General features: G+C 47.0%; 1 protein-coding gene across 1 annotated transcript in view; it reads left to right on the forward strand.

Moving 5' to 3' along the window:
- The window catches only part of LOC116823809 (alpha-2-macroglobulin-like), a 65214-nt gene extending 47555 nt beyond the window's left edge, over window positions 1-17659 (forward strand). Inside the window, 5 exon segments of the mRNA XM_032778665.2 lie at window positions 11371-11461; window positions 14697-14765; window positions 15190-15292; window positions 16225-16266; window positions 17545-17659. Of these exon segments, the coding sequence (XP_032634556.2) occupies window positions 11371-11461; window positions 14697-14765; window positions 15190-15292; window positions 16225-16266; window positions 17545-17570 (331 nt within the window). The 3' untranslated portion in view covers window positions 17571-17659.
- Window positions 17660-17939: the final 280 nt, after the last annotated feature.

Below are 17939 nucleotides of genomic sequence, written 5' to 3' on the forward strand. Positions count from 1 at the left end.
GCGGTGGAGTGAAGCTCCGGGCCCATAACAAAGGCCATTCATCCCCTTGGGCAACGTGGGCCCATCTCTTTCTGGCAGGATCACACCGGTGGTGGCACTCCAGCGCGTCCCGTATGGAATCCCCACCTTATGCAAGGGCGGAGGAGCATCCAACAGGACTCTGCAATCTACAGGGAACTTCGCAGTCCCAGTTCCAGGTGGATCACATAAGACCTGTCTGCTGCTCCAGCGGTATGGCAACTGTCAGAGTGCCAGGGGACACAGCTATGGGGACAGAAAGGAATGTGTCTACATGAGGTGAGGGGTTCTGGGGCAAGGTGGAGAGGGAGAGCATGCCTGCTGAGGGGAGCCCGTCTCGTCCCATTGGAGATGGGAAGATGGGGTGTATTGGGGGAGAGAGGGAAGAAAAGAGGAAAGAGATGGAGGAGAAGAGGAGAAAAACAGGAAAAGAGGTATGAAGGAGGAGAGAGTCGACAGATAAGAGCTGGGGGAACGGGGAGAGGAAGAGAAGAAGATAAAGGAGAATGAACTGAGCAGAAGGGAAGGAGTTGAGGAGATGAACAGATGGAACACACAGAGAACCGTGTATTCTTCTTTCAGACCACCTGAGTACAATGTGTCCCCAAGGGACGAGGCACCGTTCGCGCGGAGGTGCACGACGGTCCCTAGACGATGGTGACAGTGCCAAGCGCTCAAAGGACCTTTAACATCGCCATATGAACACAGTACTCCCCCTCACAGGGCTGGACCTTCCAGAGCAGCCTAGGGAAGAACGAGTCATTTCAAGTGGTGAGAGCAAAGCCCCCAGAAAAGTGATACAAATCAATATTTTCCAAAAAAAATTAATCCATGATATGTTCTTTAATTGCAATTGCTCTTTTCAAATGTCCAAGTCAGATTTGTAGTTCTCTTTCTGTGTTTCTAGCTCTTTAACTTTCTCCCCAAATTTTTAAGAGTGATTGTTCTGGGCGTGTTTCTCTGAGGCTGATAAAAAATGACAAGTCAGCAGCTTAGGCCATGGCTAACAGCTGGCGCTTTAACATGCTGCTAACTTTCGTGTCATTGGGGTGTTAAAAAAAACACTCCGCCCTGAGCGCTGCAAATACAGCGCTGTAAAGCCTATCAAGGGTAAACAGCGCTGCAAGCTACACACATGAGGAAATGTGGAATACGTGCAGTGCTGGGAGATGCGCTTTGAAGTTGCAAAATTGTAGCCATCATCCTTAGTAACCCCTGAGGGCTTGCTACACTTGAGATTACAGCGCTGGTATGCTTTACAGCACTATAGACTTATCCCTGCCAACTGGCAAGGCAACATACAGCACTATATCTCCCTGGCTACAAGCTGCTGCATGTACTTCCACCTCAACGAGAGGAATATAAGAGAACAGCGCGGGGCGCACGCTGGGGTGCCAGTGTAACCAGAGTAACTTACTACGCTGTAACTGCTGACCTCCGGAACCTCTCATAAGTGCTTTATGTAAAGATAACAACCTTTTTGGTGTGGGGATCTCTCTTGTTTTTGTTGTGAACTCGGGCATCCCGGAGCTGCTTATTCTAAAAAAACAAACACAGCTACTGTTGCTCAGAAGCAGGCAAGGGGACACTTGGAATGTAACACAGCTTCTATCGTTTGCTTGAGGAGAAGATAGCAGCAGCGGGTGCGGGGAGGGTCTGTTTCGAAGAGCTCTTCTGGTCTGTGAAAGGGAAAAAAAAGAGGGGCTATTGCATTAGTGAATGAAAAGGGGTGAGGGAAGGGGTCAGGAATTGCACAGGCAGGAGCTGATTCAGTGTCAGCTCCAAAAACCACTCTCCCTGGTCTCCCTCATGCTCCCTGTCACACCACCCCACCCCGCTCTTTGAAAGCACGTGCTAGCCACTGAATGCTGGGGGATAGCTGCCCACAATGCATCCATCCCAACACTCTGCAATGCTGCAAATGGTGGCCACACTGCAGCGCTGGTACTGTCAGTGTGGCACATCTGCAGGCCTCCCTACACAGCTGTACGAAGCAGCTTTAACTCCCAGCCGCTGTATCACTGCATAGTGGTAGCCAAACCTTAGTGGAGAGCCAACAAAACTCAGACTAAAACTGTCCAGACAGTAACCCCGTCCATACCTGCAACCCACCAAACACCGCCCCTCCCCACAGAGTGAACTACCCCAGTCGCAGGAGCTGAATGCTTTGACCCAGCATCTCCTTCACCAGGGATTACAGGCTAAGTTCAATCAGAATTGGTCTCCTAAACATTTCAGGTGCTTTTACAATAACCTACCCTTAGGCTTGGCTACAACTCACACTTTACAGCGCATGCAACTTTCGCGCTCAGGGGTGTGAAAAAACACCACCCTGAGCGCTGCAGGATGCAGCGCTGTAAAGGCGTCAGTGTAACAGGGGCGGCAGCCGCTGGAGGCGGCTCCCAGCGGCGGGCACGCCACACCATAAAGGATGTGTTTAAACGTGCAGCGCTGGGTAGAGCTGTTTCCCAGCGAGCCGCTTGACCAACAACTCAACACTTCAAAAAGCGCTGCCGCGCAAGCGCTTTGAAATTCCAAGTGTAGCCATACGCCTGAGACACCAAAAGATTGGGCTTTGGAGGCCTAAGGACAATTCCTGACACCTAAAAACACCGTGTAGACTAAAATGAAGTCACTTTTACACCAACAGCAGAGAAATCTCTCCCATTCGGCGTAGTTATTCCACCTCCCGTAGAGGTACTAGCTATGTTGACAGGGGAAGCTTTCTCACCAGCCTGGCTTGTCCTACATGGGGGGTTAGATCCGTAAACTACATCACTTGGGTTGTGATTTTTCTCACACCCTAGAGTGACATATTGGTGTAGGTCTGTAGTGTAGACAGACCTAACTTTAAGCTCTATTTTTTGAAAGTGAGTATTCAAAAAGCTCACAATGAACTTAGCTAGTGTATTGAAATAACTTCCTAGTGTTAACACGAAAACCAGTTTAGGATCTGAGTGACAGAGATTTTAATGCCACCTGAAGGGAGAATTTTTTAAACAAAAAAATACAGTTAATATATCCTATTTCAGGGACCTAAGAGGGTAGGGGCATCCTCATTATAACTGTTCTTTTCAAGTTTGCTGGCTCTCCATAGTCTCCAGTACATGGCATTTGTGTATAGACAAATTTCTTCAGATTCTTTCTTATTGGAGCCGGTTAAGTTTTGATTCAGTTTCAAGACTGTATTCATTCTGTTAGTCTATTATTTCCCCCTACTACAATAGATCCCTGTCGGGTTTTGTAGTCAATTTTGTCGTGTCACTCTTAATACTCACTGCTGTGGACAATGGTCCTTTATTAATTTCAGCGAGTCACTAGGGTGATTTATTATTGTTGGTTATTCTTCATTGAAAAATAATTTGCTGTGATTAACAGTAATACATATGCTTCTGGAAGTCCCCTGGCGTTCTATCAGCAAGAGCAATACGCAATTGACTAGTATAATCACAGTCATAGATAAGTGTAAATAGAAAAACCATATCAAAATATCACCTTACTAGTAAGCGTAACATAACCCTTTGGGAAGAGAACATATCGCACACAACAGAACTGTTCTTATTGTACTATATACATAACGAGCAGGCGACTCTATAGATATGGAAACAATGAGAGGGTAGCCTTCAAAATATGGAATGTACCAGGTCTTGAATGAATCCTAATTAACTCGAATTTCTCCAACTATATAATAAGAGAGAAGGACAAGAAATTTGTCGAATATAAACACCACACAATAGGACCATATTTAATTTTTAAACGCGAAATACGAATTAGGAAAGAAGCGAAGCTGGTCACACAACCAGAAAGAAGTCGCGAGTTAAGCAAACACGAGATAATCTAACGTACCGAAGCAATCGGCTGTCACCCAGCATGCCTCACTATGAGAATGCACACCAGGAAACAGACAACATGAAATGAGCCGAATCCATCATATTTTGTACCATGCTCCAAACTCATGGCACGTGTCAGATTTGGATGAGAAACGAGAACAGCAGGTTCTGCCAACTTAGTGCATAAAACTGAGTCACTCTTGGCTAATACCCACATATCCTAACTGGTTTCGTGTCTAAGAATCAGCGAGCGCTACACTATCTTCTATTGAACAATACAAATCTTTACGCTAATTGTCATTTTGGTGAGCAACCCTGTTTTTAAATATCTTTCAGGCGTCGTCAAAACAATATCGACCGTGAGTCTTACAGTTAGTCTTTTTGGTCACACTAACCAGGAGCCTACATCCTACCTACACGGTTGAACTGCGCGCACTTGAGGTGAAGTAGTACTCTTAATTAGAATTTTCTTTAACGATTAGCTCGCCACAATCATCAGTTGGGGAACTCTGAGTTCTTTTGGTTATGTGAAGAGGTCTAAATAACACTGTCCGTAATCAAATCCTCCCTCACCATTTCGCTTCCACAAAGACCATTATGAGGACAGGCATAGGAGCCGATCAGGTCATAAGCCTTCCCACTTTCAAGCTCATAATGCTATAACCTCTTTTCTAAGCTGCACTCACGGCGGACCTGTCCTAGGATACAATCTCGTCCGCTAAATCTTTTTCTCAGAGTAGGAAGATTGCTCGTTTGCGGCGACTGTAATGCTTTTGAAAATCATTTATTGAGTATCGGCCTGCGTCGAGATCTTCTACTTGTGCTACCAGGAGTCTTGAACCTGATTATTCACATAAAGCTCGAGAAGACTACCAGATACCTTTTGCTCACTTAGGCTTCACATCACCAACTTAAGATCATCATCAGTCTCTGTGCTTTGCACCGAGCCAGTACGTCAGGGTATGGCCAGGCTATAGCCTTCGGCCATCAGTTGTCTCAATAGCAGAGAACCTGCTCGGGACGGCCAGCGCGACATGGAAGTCAGAATCCCCCGACGCCGCGTGGTCTATGACTCTTACTGTCCTCCCCAGGCTTTCCCCTCCGTGGGTTATCCTGGAATATTACTGCTAAACTCCTTGAATTACAAAACCAGAGAGGACAAATTTAGCCTTCCCCCCCTCCTTCTTCCCCTGAGGCTGCACAGATTCACCCTCCGTAAATCTAACACAAAGAAGAATTTCCTTCCCTTCGTTCCGCTTAGCCTACCCAGAGAAAACTCAAACAGGTCTTAAAGAAGCTTTATAAAAAAGAAAGAAAACAACATAATACATAGTCTCTGTATCAGTTGACAATACAGGATCAATTGCTTAAAAAAAAATGAATAAAGCCTTCATCAAAAAAGAAATCAATTTAAACATTCCAGGCAACTACAACACATGTAAATACAAAAACATAAAAAAACCTATATTGTCTTATACCTGTACTTACAGACTAGGAAACAGAAGATTAGAACTTGAAAAAGAAAGATCCTCTCATAGCCGAGAGGACAGACAAAAGACACAACCCAAAACATTCCCCTGAGCCTGCCTCCCTGAGCTTTGAAAAATCCGGTTTCCTGATTGGTCCTCTGGTCAGGTGTATGGTTCCCTTCGTTAACCCTTTACAGGGAAAAGAAACATTAACCCTTAGCTATCTGTTTATGACATGGCCTCTCTCTGTATTTTTTCTAATATATCTTCTTTGAGATTGGGCAACCAGAACTGCATGCAGTATTTAAGATGTGGCATAAAATGGATTTATACAGTGGCATTATGTTTTCTATCTTAATATCTATCCCATTCCTAACATTCTGTTTCCTAACATTCTGTTGGCTTTTCTGAAGGCTGCTACACACTGAACCAATTTTTTTTCAGTGACTCCAAGATCTTTTTCTTGAGTGGTAACTGCTAATTTAGACTCCATCATTTTATATGTTAGTTGGGATTATGTCTTCCAATGCGCATTACTTTGCATTTATCAACACTGAATTTCCATCTGCCATTTTTTTGCCCAGTCACCCAGTTTTGTGAGATCCCTTTGTAACTCTTCGCAGTCAGCCTTGGACTTAACTATCCTGAATAATTTTGTATTGTTTGAAAAGCTTACCACCTCACTGTTTACCCCTTTTCCCAAATCATTCGTGAATATATTGAACAGCACAGGTCCCAGGACAAATCCCTGTGGGACACTGCTATTTACCTCTCTCCATTCTGAAAACTGATCATTTATTCCTGCCCTTTGTTTCCTGTCCTTTAACCAGTTACTGATCCATGAGAGAGCCTCATTCTTATCCCATGACACCTTAAGTTGCTTAGGAGCTTTTGGTGAGGGACCTTGTCAAATGCTTTCTGAAAGTCCAAAGATATTATATCCACTGAATCACCCTTGTGCATGTGCTTGTTGACCCCCCTCAAAGAATTCTAATGGATTGGTGAGGCATGATTTCCCTTTACAAAAGCCGCGTTGACTCTTCCCCAACAAATCGTGTTCATCTATTTTTGATAAATCTGTTCTTTACTATAGTTTCAACCTATTTACCTGATACTGAAATTAATTTTACCAGCCTATAATTGCCAGGATCGCCAGTGGAACCTTTTTTAAAAATTGGCATTACTTTAGCTATCTGCCAGTCATCTGGTACAGAGGCTGTTTTAAACAATAGGTTACATATCACAGTTAGTAGTTCTGCAATTTCCTATTTGAGTTCCTTCAGAACTCTTCAGTGAATACCATCTGGTCCTGGTGATTATTTACTGCTTAATCTATCTATTTATTCCAAATCCTCCTCCATTAAATTCTCAGACTGAGACAGTTCCTCAGATTTGTCACCCAAGAAGAATGGCTCAAGTGTAAGAATCTCCCTCACATCCTCTGCAGTCAAGACCAATGCAAATAATTCATTTAGCTTCTCCACAATGTCTTTGGGAATAAAGGGAAACAAGAAGACTTGTTATCAATACATTAGAAGCAAGAGGAAGACCAAGGACAGGGTAGGCCGACTGCTCAGTGAGGAGCAGGGCCGGCGCACCAGTATTTGGGGCGGGGGGGCGGCATTTTGCCGGGAGGGCGGCAGGCTGCTCCGGTGGACCTCCCGCAGGCGTGCCTGTGGAGGGTCCACTGGTCCCGCGGCTCCAGTGGAGCATCTGCAGGCATGCCTGCGGGAGGTCCACCGGAGCGTGGAGAGCAGAACCCTCCGCAGAGACACCTGCGGCAGGTCACCGGCAGCGTGGAGCAGCGGACCCTCCGCAGGAACGCTGCTGGGACCACTGGAAGCGCAAGACTGGTAGCGGCAAGAGTGCCCCGGCGGCGTGCTGCCGTGCTTGGTGGTGAAATGGCTAAGCGGCCCCTGCGCCCAGGGCACCAAAAACCTTGGCGCTGCTCCTGGTGAGGAGGGAGAAGCAGTAAAGGAAACTTGGAAATGGCAGAGATGCTTAATGACTTCTTTGTTCGATCTTCACTGAGAAGTCTGAAGAAATGTCTACATAGTGAATGCTTATGGGAAGGAGGTAGGTTTGAAGATAAAATAAAAAAGAACAAGTAAAAAATCACTTAGAAAAGTTAGATGTCTGCAAGTCACCAGGGTGTGATAAACGCATCCTAGCATACTCAAGGAGCTAAAGAGAGGAGTATCTGAGCCTCTAGCTATTATCTTTGGAAAATAATGGGAGATGGGAGAGATTCCAGAAGATTGGAAAAGGGCAAATATAGTGCCAATCTTTAGAAGGAAAATAAAACAACTCAGAAACACAGACCAGTTAGTTTAACTTTTGGCCAGGGAAGATAATGGAGCAAGTAATTAAGAAATCATCTGCAAACACTTGGAAGGTGGTACAGTGATAGGGAATAGCCAGTATGGATTAAAGAATAAATCATGTCAAACCAATCTGATAGCTTTTTTGATAGGATAATGAGGATATCTTTGTGATAAGGGAGAAGCAGTGATGTGGTATACCTAGACTTTAGTAAGGCATTTGATATGGTCTCGCATGATATTCTTATATAAACTAGGCAAATACAATTAGATGGGCTTCTATAAGGTGGGTGCATAACTGCTGGATAACCGTACTCAGAGAGATTTATTAATGGCTCCAATCCTACTGGAAAGGTATAACATCGTGGGTTCCATGGGTCGTGTTTTGGGATCGGCTCTGATCAATATCTTCATCAATGATGTAGATGTTGGCATCGAAAGACACTTATTAGTTTGTAAAAGCAGCAAGAGTCTGTGGCACCTTAGATAAAACGTTTTTGGAGCATGAGCTTTCGTGGTGAATTACCACTTGTTCGGATGCATGTTTATTAAGTTTGCAGATGATACAAACTGGGAGGAGCTGCACTGCTTTGGAGGACGGGCATAATTTCAAACTGGATCTGGGACAAATTGGAAGAAATGGTCGGGTCGGAATGAAGTTTAATAAAGACAATGCAAAGTGCTCCACTAAGAAAGGACGAATCAGTTTCAACATACAGAAATGGAAGAGACTGTCTAGAAGGAGTACGGCAGAAAGGGGATCTAGGTTATAGTGGACGACAAGCTAAATTGAGTTAACAGTTGATGCTGTTGCAAACAAAGAAACATAGATGATCTGGGATGCATTAAAAACGGTGTGGTTTGTGAAGCAAGACACAGAGACGTCCATCTCCGCTCTACTCTGCACGGTTAGGCCCAACGCTGGACTATTGTGTTCGTTCTGGGCATCGCATTTCAAGAAAGATGTGGCAGAAATTGGAGAGGGTCAGAGAAAAGCAAAAACAAGAATGATTAAAGAGTCTTGAGAACGTACCTATGAATGAAGGCTGAAAGAATTGGGTTGTTTAGTTTGGAAAGAAAGACTTGAGAGGGGACATTGAAGCAGTTTTCAGGTATCAAAGGTGTCATCAGAGGAAGGAAGAAAACTTGTTCCCTTAGCCTCTAAGGAGAACAGAAGCAATGCTTAAACTGCAGCAAGGGTGGTTTAGGTTGGACATTAGAAAAAGTTCCTAACTGTCAGGTGGTTAAACATTGGAATAAGTTGCCTAGGGAGGTTGTGGAATCTCCATCTTTGGAGCTATTTAAGAGTAGGTTAGATAAATGTCTATCAGGGATGGTCTAGACAGTATTTGGTCCTGCCATGAGGGCAGGGGACTGGACTCGATGACCTCTCGAAGTCCCTTCCAGTCCTAGAGTCTATGAATCTATGAATCTTTTTTTCCTTGAGTGCTCCTTTACCTTGATTGTCCAGCAGCCCCACTGATGTTTGTCAGGTTTCCTGCTTCTAATGTACTTAAAAAAATTGCTGTTAGTTTTTAGGCCTTTTGCTAGTTGCTCTTCAGATTCATTTTTGGCCTCCCTAATTTTACTTTTACGCTTGATTTGCCATAGTTTGTTCTTTTCTATTTTCACCTTTTGATTTGATTTCCAGTTTTTAAAAGATGTTCTTTTATTCTCTAACAACCTCTTTCACTCTGTTGTTTAGCCACAGTGGCACTTTCTTGGTCTTCTTACTTTTTTTATTTGGGATATACATATAATTCGAGCCTCTATTATGGTGTTTTAAAAAAATTGCAGGCATTTCACTCTTGTGACTCACGGTCGCTATTCAAGTCAGGTGGTCAGTAGCATATTCCTACTGCTATACTCTTTTTTTATTCAAACATGGAATTTATATCCACATTCTATGGTACAGTTTGTTTCTTTAAAGATTTTTACTATATTTGACTGGTTTCTTTCACATATTTTCCCTTCTTCTGTACCTTGTGGAATGCTGAGAGTGTTCATTCCCAAACTAACTTTCCAACTCTCTTTTCTTTTATACAGTATGAGATAAAGAAACTTCTTTTTGGAGGGAAAAGTACTCTCCCATGATTATTTTTGCCATATGTTCTGTTTTCCTAGTTACTGATGGAATTTCATTTATGGGCCTCCATTTACCTGACTGATGAGTAAAAAGGAATCTCTTATCCAGTCATTATTACTAACAGGTTTAACAACTGAAAGTTCTTAATGAGTTAAAAACATGTTCAATGGGCCATTATTCCATCCATTATAGAACCCATCTGTAACAACAAATACCTCTTATCAATCACAGAACATAATTGGATCATAAGCATCCCTTATTAATTACTCAGGCTTGTTTATGGTAACATACTTCTGTAGATAACTTACAGTAGTTTTGAGGAGTTCCCTTCCCTGGCTATCTGGGTTATATTAGTGAAATCGGGGTAAAAAACAGAGTAAACAATTGCACTCATTCCATCATCTTCCCTTCACTATTAGGTTAGTTTCAATATGTATTTGGCAATAAATATATAGATACACAAAATGAAAAGGCTTTTGGTTAGTATATAAAACTATTACCAGAGTTTAACGTACAAAAATGATAAAAGGTTAATATTTACTAACAAGAAGAATGTTCAGCTTCTAATTTGGGGTGAAAGATTATGGTTTGGATTTCTTGGGGAAACGAGTAGTTTGACCTTCAGTCTTATAGCCACACTTCTGGTTTGTTTAACTTGCAGCTTCCCCACCCATCTCTTGATCCACTCAATGTGCAGTGGGCCACTTTGCATAGGAAAGCAGGGAATGACCCTTTCTTGATAATTTGGAGTTCTTTTTAGCTAGATTAGGAGGGAGAAAGAGGTTTTGTCCATATGCAAATAATGAGAGAGTCTTTTCTAGGTGATTAACAGTACTCTCATTAGCCATTTTAGTTTCTCTTCTTGGGGAGAGCAACTCCTGACCTAGGCTGAAGTGTGAATCCATAGACAGAGGGTCTCACCTGATGTGAACTATTCCTAAGAGCATCCTATTTTGGGATAAATAGAGGTTGATAGCTTTTCTCATTTTTGAGAACTGGAAGTAATCATTAGTTATTAATCATTCAAACCAGGCCTGTTCTATATGTCCCCTACAGTTCCTACTAAACAGTTTGCAGAAGCGGCACCTTCACTTCCAGTATTTTGTTTTTCTGTCTAAAAGTTCTGTCGAATTCAAATAGGATCCCCTAGCCGTAGTGGCATTTAGAAACACGAGTCTTTATAACTTAGTTCATCACAAACTGCAGTCTAAAGTAGCAATAACACCAATATTAACATTGGTTCTACAATCCCTCAACCCTATTTTAAATCAATAATTTAAAAAAAAACAAATGATGATTTAAATTGTTCCCTCCTCCTCCTGCCACCAATGATGGGAGTAATTTAACTAAACCCCTTATTGGAAAGGATGCTGTCTTGTTTCAGGGACTTTCAACAAACTTCCACTGCTCCAAGGGCAGGACTGAGGGGCACTGGCAGAGCTCTGTGGGGAGCCCAGGACTGGGATAGCAGCGGCACTAGGCTGCGGGGCAAGAATGACAGTTAGTGGCAGAGCAGGGAGCCAGGGACCAGGACTGGACTAGTAGGAGCCAGGCAGGATGGGAGGTGCTGCAGGTCAGGGTTGAGGTGCATCAGCTCTGTGCTGAGATATATTAAACCTTGTTTCGTTTCCCACTTGGTCTCCCAGCTACACAGGGAAACGCCCCGTCTCCAACATGGTCATCGTTGATGTTAAGATGCTTTCAGGATTCATCCCTGTGAAGTCATCAGTGAGGAAGGTAACGGTCTGTTCTGTGTACGGGTTGCAGCCCCCCAGGGGTATCTGCCCCAGAACCCAGTGAAGTCCAGTTCCCCACAACCCCAGCCTCACCCAGTGGGCATCTAGGGCCCCTTGATTCCAACCCCACTTCAGGGGTATCTGGCCCCCAGTCAGTTCCAAACTCCAACCCCTCATTTTACTGGTGCAACCTGGCCCCTCCTTAGTCCCTTCTCCCGCATCAGGCCACCCCCTTTGTCTCCATCTCTCTGACCCCATCTCTTCTTTCTGACCCTCTCTTAATTTCCCACGCCCTCCCCGTCCCATCCCATTCCCCTGGGCGCCCACTCAGAGACTCCCTGATAAATTGTTACACAGGAGGGGAGCAGGCCTGTCTGGAGGCACCTCACAGTCTCTCCTGGAGGGGGCAGTGCTTCTGTAAGGGGAAGTCAGGCTGGGCTTGCGGGGTGCTTGGGAGAGAGAGTGATGAGTCCCCACCTCCCTGCATCCCTCTCTTCTCCCACAGCTTTAACACACACACACACACACACACTGCAACTCCTGAGCCCACCCTGGGCCCTGCATCTCCTCAGTGAGACTCAGACATTGGAAGGGGTCCATTGAGGGGTCCTGATGTATGATGGCATCAGACTAATGATGCCTGTGAGCAGCACAGGGGAGGCAGTGCTGAGAGCCCCAACCCTGCCCACAGCCCCAGCCCTTCCCTCAGGGGATGGGTCAGACACTGCACTGATGCTCCACTTGATTGTGGCCTAGCCCCACAGGTCTCAAACTGTGGTATTTCACATCTCAGTCCACTAGGTGAGTGGGGCCATACATAGGTGGTGCATGAACCCCCCCATTCGAGGAACCCCCCCCACTCAAGGCTTCACCCCTGTCCTGCTCCTTCTGCCTGAGGCCCCACCCCCATGCCCCCACAGTTTCACCCACTAGGGCCAGAAGTGCCTTGAGCCCCCTACCGCAGACCGAGGAACCCCGGCTGGCCTGGCCAAGCAGTCCCAATCCCTGGCTCTGCGGGAGCTCTGAGCTCTGCTGTGGCCCAGCCCCGGGGCCACGGCTTGGCACATTAGCGGAGGTTTGGGGATGCTTAGCCTCTCCCAGCCGCATTATGCACTATCCCTGGGGCCATAGTACAGATTTTGCCTCTTCCTTTAAAGCAGCAGCCAGAGGTACCGACTTTCTGGTTTCCCCGAGGGCGCTTGACCCCTGCTGTGCCCCAGGCCCTGCCCACACTTGCCACCTTCCCCCAAGGACTGCCCCCGCCCTGCCTCTTCCTGCCCTGTTCCACCCCCTTCCCCAAGCACACCCTGCTCTCGCTCTGCCTCTTCCTTCCCCTGTTTCTCTCACTCTCCCCCAGAGACTCCTACACACCACTGAACAGCTGATCACCGGTGGGTGAGGCGCTGAGGGAGAGGGAGAGGAGCTGATCAGTGGACCACCATTGGGTGCTGAGCACCCACTTTTTTTTTCCGTGGGCTCTCCAGGCCCACAGCACCGACAGAGTCAGTGCCTATGGCACCAGCAAAGAATCACAGAGCTATAGGCTAGAGCCCTGTGTGGGACTAGTGTAGAGCTCTGCAGAGGGATTGGGATCCCGCAGGACCCGTTGCCATAATAGCAGGAGCGGGTGGGAGCAGGATTAAAAAATAGTCGCATGCAGGACTCTATTGTAGGAATGGGAGGGACCACAAAAAGTCATCAAGTTCAGCCACCTGTGAGGAAGCAGGACCACGTAAACCTATCTCATCCCTGATAGGTGTCTGTCTAAATTGTCCTTAAAAATGTCCAGTGGTGGGAAATCACAGTCTCCCCTAGAAGCCTGTGCCAGAGCTTAATTGCCATTACAGTTAGGTTAGATATTAGGAAACATTTTCTAACTCTCCCTTGCTACAGATTAAGCCCTTTACTACTTGTCTTACCTTCAGTGGACATGGAGAGCAATTGATCACCATCCTCTTTATAACAACCCTTTAGAGTATTCAAATATGTTATCAGGTCCTTCTTCCGCCTTCTTCTCTCAAGACTAGACATGCCCAGAGTTTTTACCTTTCCACATAGGTCAGGTCTTCTACGTTTTTTATCATTTTTGTGGCTGTTCTCTGGACTCTCTCTAATTTATCCACACTTTTGCTGAAGTGTGGTGCCCAGAAGTGGACACAGTATTCCAGCTGAGGCTTCACCAATGCCAAGTAGGGTGGTATAATTACATGCCATGTCTTACATATGACACTCCTGTTAATATACCCAGAATGATATTAGCCTTTTTCACAACTGCATCACATTGCTGACTTATATTAAATTTGAGATCCTCTCTAACCCACAGACCTTTTTCAGCAGAACTACTCCCAGCCATTTATTCCTCATTTTGTAGTTGTGCATTTTATTTTTCCTTCCCAAGTGTAGTATTTTGTACTTGTCTTTACTGAATTTCATCTTTTTGGTTTTGGACCAATTCTCTAATTTGGCAAGGTGGTTTAAATTCTAATCCTGTCCAAAGTGCTTACAGCCCCTCCCAGCTGGTGTCATGCACAGATTTTAGAGGCATGTTCTCCACTCTATTATCCAAGTGATTAATGATCATGTTGAATAGTACCAGACCCAAGACTGACCTCTGCAGGACCCTACTAGATGCACCCTAGCAGTCTAACAGCAAACCGTGGATGACTGCCCTTTGAGTACAGTCTTTCAACCACTTGTGCATCCAGCTTATAATAATTTCTTTTAGGACACATTTCTCTGATTTCCTTATGAGAATGTCAGGTGGGACTGTGTCAGAAGCCTTATTAAAATCAAGATATATGATGACTACTGCTTCCCCCCACACACATACACACACACCGACCACCATCCATTAGTCCAGTAACTCTCAGAGAAGAAAGTGAGGTTGGTTTGGCATGATTTGTTCTTGACAAATCCATGTTGGATTTATCTTGTAATCTTGTTACACTCTAGGTCCTTTCAAGCTGACTGTTTAATAATTTCTTTGGCTATCTTTCCAGGTATGAATGTTAGTCTGACTGGTCTATGAATTCCCGGGTCCACTTTGTTCCCATTTTTAAAGATAGATACTCTGTTTTCCTGCCTCCAGTCCCCTGGGAAATCACCCATCCTCCAGGAGATCTCAAAGATAATTGCTAACAGCTCTGGGATTGCTTCAGCATCCCATTCCTTAGGGTTCTGAGGTGGTTCGAAGGGGGCTCCGTAACATCCTGCTTCTCTCCCTTCACCACTGGCAGCTGGAAGGACATCACCACATCCACTACACAGAACTGAGCACCAACCACGTGCTGCTGTACATGGAGCAGGTGAGCGCTCACAGGGGGATGGGATGGGCCAGGGAGAGTCACCCCCTGACATACCTTTGATAGAGGCACTGAGCGGGGATCTCTGGCGTTGGCTGGGGAAAACAAACCCATGTATTCCTGCACAGCTGCTGCTGCTCCCCAGCATTTCTGTGCAGCTCTTCCTCCTCCTTCCAACATATAGATCTGGGACCCTGCTCTCCCCCCAGCCTATGGGTATGAGAGAGAGCTGCTTGTACCTGAGGGAGAGGAATTGGGGCAGCAGAGCTTCTCCCTTCTACCTCAGAGCCTGAATCCCTGCCAGGCCCTGCAGCCAAGGGGGGCAGATGCTGGACCTGCAGAATGAGGGTTGGGAAGATAGGGAAGGAGAGGGTGAAGTGGCTCAGAGCTTCCTCCTGAGTCTCATCTGTTTTCCTCCCGACCCCAGGTGAGCAATGTGACTCAGAGCTTCTCCTTCGCAGTGGAGCAGGACTTTCCCATACAGAGCCTGAAGCCGGCACTGGTGAAAGTCTACGACTACTATGAGACAGGTGCATGTGGGGGCAGGGCTGGGAGAACGTTAACCCCATGGGCCTGTCACAGGGAGGGGAGAGGCCACAGTCAGAGCCACAGGGGGACCTGCTGAGCTCGGGATTGTGTTTGGCCTTGTTCTCTCGATGATCCACCTCCCCACCCCCGTGATGCTTCCGAGGGTGGGGACAGGCCTGGGGCTGAGCTGAGAACCTCATGCCAGTGCTGCCTGCTCAGCGACTGCCCATGGAGATTCAAGGGCAAACCCAATTCCCTTATCCTCCTGCTTCCAACCCGAAGGGCCTTGTCACACCATCCCTGACACTAGTTTGCCCCACAAAGACAGCGTCCCCCTCTCATCTCTGGACCCAACAGACCCATCTTAGCAGTGTCACCCCTCTCCCAGATGAGGATGTGGGGCACACTGGAATTATGGGCGAGGGATCATATTCCACTGGCCTCATGCTCGCACCATGAGCCCCAGACCCCTCCCACACTGTAGAGGGAAGGTGCCAACCCAGGTGGGTTAAAGCCAAAAGGACCTGGAAGGGTCCTGGGTTCAAATCCTGCCCTGAGATCCCAGCTCTGGGTGTGACCTGGGGGAGGCACATTTGCTCCTCCACCTCCCCAGCTAGGACATTGGGTGACAAAACCAGAGCCCAACGGCAACCCCAGCAGTCGTGTCAGACGAGGTGCAAACAGACATAGGGCACCTGACACAGCCCCGCTGGAGATTCCTGTTGTGCTGTAGTCTTGGAGTAACCTTGGCCTTCCTCCCATGGAGCCCGGCTGATTTTCCCCTAGTGCCTCTGGAGACAGGGCTCCCTCCTCTCCTGCCTGAGATCTCTGATGCGGTGCCAGCTCTCTGCCACAGGGCCTGGTGAAAGTGCGAGGAGTCCTGGTTGAGTCTCACACAGCCCGGATCACATCTCCCTTCCCTTGTGTCTTCCAGATGAATTTGCCATCGCTGAGTACAGCGCCCCCTGCAGCAAAGGTAGCATATGAAGAACCATTTCCTCCCCTCATCCTCCTCAGAGCACCCCCATACCTACTCCCCACTGTGAGAGCTCAGCTCCAGGTGTGCATCCCCAGTGCAGTCAGAGCTGGTGGCTTTTTTTCCCCTGCACAGGGGTTTGTTTCCTGTACTGATGGAGTCTTCGTTTATTTTGGGGGACAGATGCTCCTTTCAGCCCTCACTTTATACATGTCCCTGCTGCAGCCTCTGCCTCCTGAGTTGTACTGAAACTGTGTCATTGCAGTGGTTTGTGAGAAGCTCTTCCAGCGGCTGGTTGAAGGCTCCAGCCCAATCAGAGCCAGCAAGTCCCTGCCATCTCACTGGGTCGCTTGTTTGTGTGAAGTTTTCAGAGATGGGCTGTCCGGGCTCAGATCAAATAAGAACCAGAGGCCGCTCAGCCTGTCCTATAAGCTCAGATTCTTTACACTCCCCTTTCCTCAGCAGCTGGGTCTGAAGTTCCTGCTTCTGGCTAGTATCAGAGAAGCCAAAATATCTGTGACAGGGAGAGTGAATGAAAGAACCAAAGCACAGGAGAGCCAGACAGACAGAGGAGGGGAGGGTCTCCCATCAGCAAGAGCCTCCTTTTCCCAGCTGTTATTCTGCAGGTCTGAGAGGCCCAGGGAAGGATCTCAGCTTCGCAGGGGCTTCTTTGGGCTCCATTCCCCCTGGTGCTGATCCACAGGCAGATGCTCAGTCCCAGTGCAGTGAGCTCCCTTCCCTCCCCTGATTACTGATGGCTCTTGTGTAAATTGATTCACTCCATTCTGCGCTGGGTCCCATAGGAACATAGGGGCGGAGAGAGAACATGCTCCTCAGATCAGCACCTCGCTCCCAAAGCAAATGTCTGAGCTAAGCCTCAGCATGTCTGTGGTACCAAGTATCTTGTGGCCCCACATCCCTCCATCCCAACTAGGCTGTCTCCCTGCCACATGGCCACTTTGCAGTGTCAGACACAGCAGGGATGGTTCCAGCCGGACCCTAGGCTGATACAGCTTGCACTGGATCCTGTGTTGCGACTCCCCAGCGCTCTGAGACACTCAGTGTGGAGGGAGATGAGGCAAGGCCCTGCCCGTGGTAGGGAGAGGTCAGGGCTATGGAATCTCCTGCCTGGGGCCCTGGCAGGGCTGTGCTGCCTGCAGCAGAGCAGCCATACCCAGCCCTGGATGTGTGTTGCTGGCTCTGTGTCCAGGCCTAGGAGAAGAGTGGTAATTCTCTTCTCTTAAACCCCTCCCATTCCCACTCCTTTCCCCCTCACAGTGGGAGCTCAGCAGAGCAATGTGTGAGGGATGGAGTTGTGTTCCGAGCCTCCCGCGTCCCACCTGCTTAGCCCCTGCACAGGCTGAGGTGGATGGATGGAGTGACAGAGAGAAAACAGCAGCAAGAATTGGGAAACAAACATTACAAATAAATGAATTCACCAACATGTCCAATGGCTCCTGGCCTCTCTTTTCCCAACCCCCTTATCCCCGTTCAGCCCCAGATCACAGCTTCACCCAGGACTTCTCAGGCCAAGGTGTGTCCCATCCAGCTAGGGCTTTGCCCTCCACAGCCGGAATGGGGGAAAGGGTCTGTGGGAGACGATCTGCTAAGCACCATTATGTTCAATAGCCCTCACCTTTTCCAGCTAGTGACTAGTGCGGGATTGTTCCTTA

This window comes from Chelonoidis abingdonii, chromosome 1, assembly GCF_003597395.2.
Source record: "Chelonoidis abingdonii isolate Lonesome George chromosome 1, CheloAbing_2.0, whole genome shotgun sequence".
Lineage (NCBI taxonomy): Eukaryota > Metazoa > Chordata > Testudines > Testudinidae > Chelonoidis > Chelonoidis abingdonii.